The sequence below is a fragment of the Delphinapterus leucas genome, chromosome 7 (assembly GCF_059928025.1).
Source record: "Delphinapterus leucas isolate spDelLeu-1000000601 "Yukka" chromosome 7, BTC_Dleu_Yukka2, whole genome shotgun sequence".
NCBI lineage: Eukaryota > Metazoa > Chordata > Mammalia > Artiodactyla > Monodontidae > Delphinapterus > Delphinapterus leucas.
This window is the reverse complement of record NC_143135.1, coordinates 48,915,810-48,926,245: the sequence shown is the minus strand read 5'-3', so window position 1 is coordinate 48,926,245 and position 10,436 is coordinate 48,915,810. Positions and strand designations below refer to the sequence as shown.

Genomic DNA, 10,436 nt, shown 5'->3' with positions numbered 1-10,436 from the left:
GCTTTCAGATTTTCACAATTGAGTATGATGTTAGCTGTAGGTTTGTCATATACAGCCTTTATTATGGTGAGGTATGTTCCCTCTATGCCCACTTTCTGGAGAATTTTTATCATAAATGGGTGTCGAATTTTATCAAAAGCTTTTTCTGCATCTATTGAGATGATCATGTGGTTTTTATTCTTCAGTTTGTTAATGTCGTGTGTCACAATGATTTTACATATGTTGAAGAATACTTATATCCCTGGGACAAATCTCACTTGATTGTGGTGTATGATCCTTTTAATGTATTGTTGGATTTGATTTGCTAGTATTGATATTTTGTTGAGGATTGTAGTGTTTATATTCAATCAGTGATAATTGGCTTGTAATTTTTTTTTGGTCTGGTTTTGGTATCATGATGATGGTGGCCTCATAGAATCAGTTTAGGAGTGTTCGTTACTCTGCAATTTTTGGAAGAGTTTCAGAAGGATAGGTGATAACTTTCCTCTAAATGTTTGATGAAGTTCAGCTGGAAAGCCATCTGGTCTTGGACTTCTGTTTGTTGGGAGTATTTAAATCACAGTTTCAATTTCAGTACTTATGATTGGTCTGTTCATATTTTCTATTTCTTCCTGGTTCAGTCTTGGGAGATCGTCCCTTTCAAAGAATTTGTTCTTTTCTTGCAGGTTGTCCAATTTATTGCCATATAGTTGCTTGTAGTAGTCTCTTATGATCCTGTGTATTTCTGCTGTGCCCTTTGTAACTTCTCCTTTTTCATTTTCTAATTTTATTGATTTGAGTCCTCTCCCTCTTTGTTGATGAATCTGGCTAAAGGTTTATCAATTTTGTTTATCTTTTCAAAGAACCAGCTTTTAATTTAATCTTTTCTATTGTTTTCTTCATCTCTGTTTCATTTATTTCTGCTCTGATCTTTATGATTTCTTTCCTTCTACTCACTTTGGGTTTTCTTTGTTCTTTCTCTACTTGCTTTAGGTGTAAGGTTAGTTTGTTTGAGATTTTTCTTGTTTCCTGAGGTAAGTTTGTATTGCTATAAACTTCCCACTTAGAACTGCTTTTGCTGCATCCCATAGGTTTTGGATTGTTGTTTTTGTTTCTCTCTAGGTGTTTTTTGATTTCCTCTTTGATTTCTTCAGTGATCCATTCAAGGTCTTTGTTAAACATTTCTTATATATTCTCAATCTCTGCCTCCATTCTTTTTCCAAGATCTTGGATCATCTTTACTATCATTACTCTGAATTCTTTTTTGGGTAGATTTCCTATCTCCACTTCACTTAGTTGTTTTTCTGGGGTTTTATCTTGTTCCTTCATCTGGAACATATTCTTCTGCCATCTCAGGTTGTCTGTCTGTGCTTGTGGTCTCCATTTTGTGGTCTGCAGGATTGTAGTTTTTCTTGCTTCTGCTGTCTGCCCCCTGGTGGATGAGGCTAGTCTAAGAGGCTTGTGCAGGCTTCCTGGGAGGGACTGGTTCCTGCCCACTGGTGGGTGGAGCTGGGTCTTGTCCCTCTGGTGCACAGGGCCATGTCAAGGGGTGTGTTTATCGGGAAGCTATGGGCTCCAAAAGACTTTAGGCAGACTGTCTGCTGATGGGTGTGGCTGTGTTCCTGTCCTGCTGGTGTTTAGCCTGAGGCATTCCAGCACTGGAGCCTACAGGCTTTTGGGTGGGACCAGGTCTTGGTGAGAAAATGGCAGACTCCAGGAGGGCTCATGCCAATGAGTAATCCCCAGAATTACCGCCACCAGTCTTTATCCCCACAATGAGCTACAACCAACCCCTTTACCTCCACAGGATACCATCCAATACTAGCAGGTAGGTCTGACCCAGTCTTTTATGAGGTCATTGCTTTTTCCCCTGGGTCCTGATGCACATGAGACCTTGTGTTCACCCTCCAAGAGTGGAGTTTGTTTCCCCCAGTCCTGTAGAATTCCTTCAATCAAACCCCACTGGCTTTCAAAGCCAGATGCTCTGGTGACCGTTCCTCACATTGCAAGACCCCCAGGCTGGGATGCCTGACATGGGGTGCAGAACTTTAATTCCTGTGGGAAAACCTCTGTGATATAATATTTTTCCAGTTTTTGGGTAACCTACCTGGTGGGTATGGGATTTGATTTTATTGCAACTGCACCCTCCTACCATCTCATTGTGGCTTCTTCTTTATCTTTGATTGTAGGATATCTTTTTTGGTAGTTTCCAGCATTTTTTTTTTTTTTTTGTCGATGGTTGTTCAGCAGTTAGTGATTTTGACATTTTCATAAGAAGAGTGAGCCCATGTCCTGCTCCTCTGCCATCTTGTCTCCACCCAAAGCCTCAAATAACTTAGAGCATTGGCTCATTATGACAGATAAAATTCAGGAACAGTCAGATGGAAGACATGCAGAGAGAAAGGTATAGGAAAAGAGCTTGGAGCTTCCCTACCCTTTCCAGGCTGCCATTCTCCCAAAAGTTAAGTGTACTTGATAGTTGGTAAGAGAGTAGACTTAAATGTTCTCACCACAAAAACGTATTATAATGGTATGAAGTAATGGATGTGTTAACCTTATTGTGTTAATCATTTAATAATATTTATACATGTGTATCATATCATCACATTGTAGACCTTAAACTTAATGTTGTGCCAATTATAGCTCAAGAAATCTGATGGGGGGAGAAAAGGAACTTTAAAATTAAACCTAACTCCTGTATCCTACATCTCTATATCCTTCCAATTTTGCCTAAGATTTTAACAATTCCTTTAACTTGCGTCTATATCAGGTAGAGAGCAATAATCTTCCAGAACAGAGGATCTTAACGTGTGGTAAAGCAGATATTTCCCAGAGATGGTTGGAAGATAGTCTAGAGCTTTATGAAAAAAGCAATCACTATCATTTTTTTAAACATTTAGAACAAATAATCAATTTTGCACTTTCAAAATGGCACCTGAGTGGTAGAGAGGAGGAAGACAGAAATGTAAGACAGGAGCCAACCACGCCAGTGAGGAGGTTGAAATAAGAGTTCAGGGCCTAGCTCTAAGGATACAGAAGAGAGAGACCACTGTAGGAATAATTGGGAAATCTCAAGGAGGGTTCTCTATTCAAGATGGAATATCATGAATCGCTAATGGTGATTGTAAAAGTAGCTCTTCTGTATGTATGTCAGAACTTCCTATAGGAAACATTTTCACAGATTTTATTAAACCACTCTCCCCACTTTAAGCATATTAAGTATATGGTAGAAAAAATTGGGGAGAAATTGTTAAAAAAAATACGCTGGCCACAAATTTTTCAAACATTAACGTGTTCACCCAGAAATCAAAGAAATGAAACTATTGCATTTGTGTTCTCATCTATATAAAAATACAGTAAGTCCCCTACATACGAAACTTCAAGTTGCAAACTTTCAAAGATGCGAACGTGTGTTCACATGTCCAATCACGTAAGTTAGTTCACATGTCTGGTGTACATTGTCACGTGCATGCATCATCTACAAGTGATTGTGCTTTTGTGTACTTCACTGTATGTATAAAGTAGAGTAGTACAGTATCTTTATTTCAAGCCCAGGATGTCTGGAAGAAAGCGTAAAAGCAGTGGTGATGTAGCTGGTACTGCTGAAGAACCGAAGATATTCACAACACAGGAAATGGCAAGGGAATTTTCTTTATTTGAGGAGGAACTGTTAGGACCCAAACGTAGAATGGTACATGAAGGTTGCAGCAGCCATTCAGAATGCAATCCAGTGCTACCATGTCATCTATGACAAGGAAATAAGAGCCACTCCCCAGGCATCACTGGATCTTTTCTTCAATAGGGTAAACAGAATTGAATCCAGCAAGGAACCAGAACCTGTGTCATCAACATCGGACATGAGTGAAATTGCAGCTTGCCCTCCATCTTCTATTGCTGACGATCCTTCAGCTCTACCATCTCCCACCTCTTCTCCCTCCTCCAGTCAGTAACTCTTCTTGCCTGTTCACTCGATGCCAGCCCCTGTATGCCAGCTGTTGTGCTGTACTACTGTACTTTTCAAGGTACTGTACTGTAAGATTTAAAATGTTTTCATTTTTTGTTTTTTATGTATTATTTGTGTAAAAAGTATTATAAACCTATTACAGTACAGTACTATATAGCTGATTGTGTTAGTTCAGTACCTAAGCTAACTTTGTAGGACTTACGAACAAACTGGACTTAACAAACGTGCTCTCGGAATGGAACTTGTTTATATGTACGGGACTTACTATATTTTTTAAATGACTAGGGCAATTTAGCGAATGAACTCACTTGATGCTGGGTTAAACACAAATTTGACAACCACTTTTGGAAAACAATTTGACAACAGGGTTTATGAGGTCTGCACAATGGTCAATAATTTTCCTTCTGGTATTTTATCCTAAGGATAAGCAGAAAAAAGGACATTGACAAATATGTCTGTGCCACTTAGTGGAAAAAACTGAAGCTAGCCTATTCCAGAAAAAAATAGGTTAAAATAACCACAGACAAGGACACAGATAAGGACACAACTACTGTAACTTATTATAAATATTTAAGCAAACACAAATTGAAAAAATGTAGCAGAATGGAAAATTAAAATTAATAAGCTTATATTTAAGCATCATTTTTGTATAGCCTAGACCCTATATTAAGTTTTTTAAATAATATAAGGAAAGATTAACCAAAAAAAAGTGTCCATATTGGTTATACCAGTATCTGATGTTTATTTTTTCCCCCACCCTTCTCCTGCGAACTCTCTCCCAATGTCACTCTTAGAGTCCTTGAATACTTCAGGCCTTGGGGGAGAATAGTCAGAGACCTGGGCCTAGTGAACAGGCCCCAGGAGGAGAGTAGGAATAAGTCTTATAATCTAGTCCTGGGAGGTAGAGTGGAGTAAGGAATGAAGATTACTCTCATGGGGGGTAACTCAGGATACAGAGGGAAGAATGCAGGTGTCTCTGTTGCAACCCTTGGGAAGCAACTGGCTGTTTTCAGTACCTGGATAAAGAGGGGACACAGGAGAAAATATTGAAGAGGTCAGAGCCATGGCCTCCCTTTGACTACGAACTAAATTCATCAAAGCATCCAGACAAGAGATGACTACTGTAAGGAGCTCTGTGGACATTTGCCCAAATGGGTAAGTACATTCCAGAGATGGAGACAAAGTTATTGGAATCAGACTCCATTTGTCTTTGGTCCATCCAGGGCTTATCTTCTTTACAGTTCTAGTCAAAAGTAGAGGAAATTTTTTAAAAAATTTAAAAACTTAAAAAATTAAAAAGTAGAGGAAATAAGTTGAGTACAAATTGGGCTGGGTTATGTATCAAGGAAGAGGTGAAACCCCAATGTAGAAAGCTTTGTTGCCTAGTACTCCCCATCAGAACATGAGAGAAAAGATTGAACTATTCCATCCTGATTGAACCTCTTGTCTTCTACTCCACAGTCAGGCAAACTTCTCTCCCAACTGCATCTTTACACCATCAACAGGCATCTTTAATTATTTTTATCCATGTTTAAAAGGCTATTCATACAGTTGGGAAAGAAGGATATGGAGTTACCAAGGTCGAAGGATATGGAGTTACCAAGGTCATATGAAAATAGCACTGTGTCTGTGTTCTCTGGAAGGGGGAAAAGAACAGAGGAGAGGAGTAGGTAAGGAGGGAATACACTGCCTGTTCCAGAGGCCAGGCATTCTAATATTTCACCTTCTGTGTGTGCGAACACACACATTTATAAACAGTTCACTTTAATACATGATGCAACTCTAAGGCAGCTGTTACTCCCTTCATTTCACAGACTGGCAAACAGGCAATGTAATCTCTCTGCCTTTGTTTTCTAAGTCACAGAGCCAGAAACAGTAGAGCTCGTATTTGCACTAAGTTTGTCTTGCTTCTAATCCATGTTTATTTCACCACAGCAAAACATCTGTCTCAGGAGCTTCAGACCCACCATCAGGATGTCTCTTCCAGGACTTGCAGGCATGTCTCCCGTGTTCAGGTAAGGATGCCCTTATGTGGACTGATACAGAAAATGTTTCTCTAGAATGTTCTAGGTAAAATGACACAGTTTAGGTGTCACACCTAATTCAAACCACCACTTAAGATGCCAATTATCAACTTGGTGGATTTTTATTCATATGCTCATATTCTTTGTCCCAGCCTAAAACTCAGGTACAATTTCATTGACTAAACTGGGTCTGGCACAAATCCAAGTTAGAAATCTGGTTTTAAGTCCATCGCATGAACAATTGATTCTTTTATGATGAGATACTTTGACCTTCCCTGACTTTGAGTAATTAGGCCACCATCCTAAACCATAAAGGGACCTATCACAGTATCTTCAGAGAACACTTCAGATATTCTCCCTTTTATGAGATAAAATTGTGTAGTGACCAGTGTTCCCAGTAAATCCCTGTCTTATCTCTACAATTCCTGGATTTGAGGAATCTTCAAAGATGTCCCATGTGACAGTGAAATAAAGGAAACTATTCCAATTTGCAGGATGTAAATTTCTGCTCTACTCCCCACCCCATAGTGAACAGTAAGAATTTAGAAGCTGGTGCCATATGCCAAGAGCTTCACACTTACTTCATTTGTTCTTTATCCTTACCCTTTGCAGTTGATAGTCTCCCCATTTTTAATAAGAAAAAGACTGAGACTTCAAGAGTTTAGGCAATTTACCCAAACATAGGGTAAGATGGTCTGGATGGGAAATCTGGTTTTGTTAGATGGTAAAGCTGATACCCTAAGCTGCTACTGTGGTGCTATCTCCCATCCTTTCCTTTTCTTATCCAAAAGATTCACAAAATCTTTACATTTGATCCCTGAGGAAGTAGTTTCCCACATGGTATCACTTACTGGCATATTCAAATACTCAACTCACAGAATTGCTAAAGTCAGAGTTAATATATAAAAGAACATCTGTGAACATCTGTGAACAATTTTAAAGTTCACAAAACTTTAATCTTTTTTTTCAATACCTAGTCAATACCTGACCCAGAAGTAAGTAAACTCAAAAATCCTAACATTGTGTGTTGGAACCTGAATTACAAATCCATGAGGTTACATAGGGGCATTTCTTATGCTTATTTGCTATGAAAATGTAACTTCTATTTATATTTTAGACATGAATAATTTGAAATGTGCATGGAATTTAGTTGGGGGGAATTCAGTGACTATGTACCCATCCACTCCGGTATAGAGATATCAAAGAAGGCTTTGTAGAGGAGAGATGGTCTGGAATGGGACTTGATGCCTGGGTAAAAAAACCAAGAAGGTGGTGAGATCTCTCAGCAAAAATGTAGCCATGTGAAGAAAGTCACCATGTTACCATGACATGAGTATGGGGAGCCTGACTTGTTGAATCTGAGACTCTAATGGGAAACATGAGGAGGGCAAGCCCAAGAGAGGACAAGACCCAAATTATACCCTGTGCCCTCAGCTTCTGAACCCTGAGGATGTGTAGCAGTAGGAGCCATTGCTAGATTCTTAGAGGCACCTGAAGGGCAAAAGAACAAGAAGTGGACCTGGCTTTTACAAGTAATGGACAGTGGTTTAGCGCTGATCTCCCTATCTTCAAAGAATAGAGACCAAGAAGTATGTGGCCAGTAAGAAGGGTCCTGTTGACTGTTTTCTTTCAGTATTTTTCTTTAATCACTGTGATCAGATAATGGGCAAATGTCCAGTGAGATTTGCTCATAAAAAGATGTACCTCATCTTTTACCTATCTCAAATTATAGATGATGCCCAGATTCTCAGAAAGTTTAATAGACTCTGTCCTTACTGTTCCTTAGGACAGTTGACTCTAGCTGTTGACTCTATCTTTCTAACCATGAAATCTGGGCAACCTTAAATTAGATATTTTCCTTTGAAAAATTAGGTCCTATGCCAGGTATCTTTTAAAGAAATCAATTAGATTCATCAGTCTGACCAAACCATTATTAAGCCATTAAAGAAAAGGGAATTGTACCTCACTAATATATTTTCCTTAGTAAATTGTCCCGTTATGTTTTTGACTTTTAAAAAGTAAGACTTTTAAAGCTTTTCACTATTCTTCAAAACCTGAATATACCCATACACGAAAGAAAATTAAAAGAATGTGTTTTTACATCCAAGGTATATTCCTATAAGAAACACATATTTTAATGAAATCATATCATATCAATACTTTAATCTGCTTTCTGCCATTCCCTCACTTACTATAATATGACATAAACGTTTTACCAGGTAATACATAGCTTTAAAAATATTATAATAAATCTAATTCATTGAATAATGCTTTACTTTTGAACGCATTGATTCTAAATTTTCACTATAAAATCATGAATTGCAAATAGCTAATCATTGTTATTGATGTTACTCTTTATACAACAAAGAGAAGCATATGCAGGCACTAGGCTAAACACATTACATGGACTTACATTTAATCATTGCACGTAGAACTTTGTGTTTTCCAGTGTAGAAGTCCCCCAACTTGTTCAGCCCCTTTGATCCAGTAATTTTGCTTTGGGAAATATTTCCTAAAGGAAATGGAAGAGAGCAATTCAGCAGTAGAAATGTTAAGCATACCTGTTTCTACATTTACCAGTGGGTGTTTTCATGCAGTCTCTTTTATAAAATACATGTCAGTTTTCAAGTAGGCATTCAGAATTCTTCTTTATTATAGGTTCTGCCAGGATGGAAATAAGATTCCAGTAGTCTACAGTTTCCAGAGGCAATATCTGTTATAGCAGTAAAAATCTAAAACTAAGAACTCCTGTCCCCTAGCTACTCTAAGCCCTCAAACATGTTCATGTCTGCTTGCTAATAATTCCTGCTTGGTGCCTACTTCTTTCTGGCTTACTGGCATCCCAGGGCTGGAGTCCCTGCACATCTGGCTCTCCATCCCCTTTAGCTCCATGTACCTGGTGGCTGTGGTGGGGAATGTGACCATCCTGGCCGTGGTAAAGTTGGAGCACAGCCTGCACCAGCCCATGTACTTCTTCCTGTGCATGTTGGCTGTCATTGACTTGGTCCTGTCAACCTCTACCATGCCCAAACTGCTAACCATCTTCTGTTTTTGTGCCTGTCACATTGGCCTAGATACTTGCTTGACCCAAATGTTCTTTAGTCACGGTAGAGTCAGGCATCTTCCTTGCCATGGCTTTTGATCACTATGTGGCCATCTGTGACCCACTTTGCCACACCTCAATGCTCACCCATGCAGTGGTAGGACGTTTGGGCCAGGCTGCCCTCCTTCATGGAGTACTCTACATTGGACCTCTGCCCCTGATGATTTGCCTGAGACTGCCCCTTTACCGGACCCAAATCACTGCCCACTTCTACTGTGAGTACATGACCGTGGTCACCTTGGCATGTAGACACAACAACTTACATGGAATGGGAATTGGCTTCCTGGTATTGATCCTGGATTCACTAGACATCACTGCCTCCTATGTGGTGATTTTTAGGGCTGTCATAGGGTTCACCACCCCTGAGGCTAGGCTTCAAACCCTAGGAACATGCAGTTCTCATATTTGTGCTATCCTTGTCTTCTATATCCCCATTGCTGTTTCCTCTCTCACTCACTGCTTTGGCAATCATGTCCCTCCCCATATCCATATCCTTTTGGCCAAATGTTACCTCCTCATTCCGCCCGTCCTCAACCCAATTGTCTATGCTGTTCACACTAAACAAATTCGAGAGAGACTTCTCCACATTCTTAAGTCAGGGGCTCAACCCAAGTGACTGTTCTGAATCTAGGAGACAGATATTTAGTGATGGCAGGAAAAGGCTCTGGCCAGGGAAACCAATGAAATAAGACCCATGCAACCAAGTCTTACCTGAGTTATGGAGAAAAGGGTCTAAGAGGAATGCTAGAAGACATTCTGCTTGACCGTGGATTTCCTGAAAGGGGAATATCTGAAATATTTGAAAGAGGAAATCAGGGCTTGAGTTTTTGTACAATATTCCTTTTACTATTTGACTTCATACAATTAAGCACAATAGACACAAGCATACAGACCACAGAAGTAGGATCATTTATATCTTTGACTTTTTTGGTGAAGGATTTCTGGTTTCTCTTTGGAGAGAGCGTTTTGCACAATTTCTAGAAGGTAAAATTATAATTTAACACCTTCTTGAAAATGGTTTACAAATTCTGTTCGTAAAGGTCTGGAAAAATTGTGTTGGCAAGATTTTCCAATCCTTTTCACTTGCCCCATAAAAGGTCTTTTGTTGAGAATGGAGGCGATATGAATGTGAGAAACCTTAATATAATGAGCCTTGGAATGGGACTCTACTGCTCACAGGAGTTAAAGTCCTCAAGCCAGGTCATTCTCCCATTTAAATAGATAACTGGAAATGTGGGCATTTCCATTTACCTCCATATTTCTCAGGAGATGAGTATCCCACATCTCCTCATAATAAAATTAACTACGAGTGGGGAGGAGGAGACAGAAGGACATTAGGAGATTCCATTTTGGAGACCCTGAAGTA

At 39.3% G+C, this 10,436-nt stretch overlaps 1 protein-coding gene across 1 annotated transcript; it reads left to right on the top strand.

Moving 5' to 3' along the window:
* The first annotated feature begins 5,094 nt into the window (after window positions 1–5,094).
* Window positions 5,095–9,686, top strand: LOC111171001 (olfactory receptor 52M1-like). Its single transcript, XM_022566668.2, is given in 3 exon segments — window positions 5,095–5,098; window positions 8,727–9,075; window positions 9,077–9,686. Coding segments are annotated over 3 exon segments (963 nt in total).
* The last annotated feature ends 750 nt before the right edge of the window (window positions 9,687–10,436 follow it).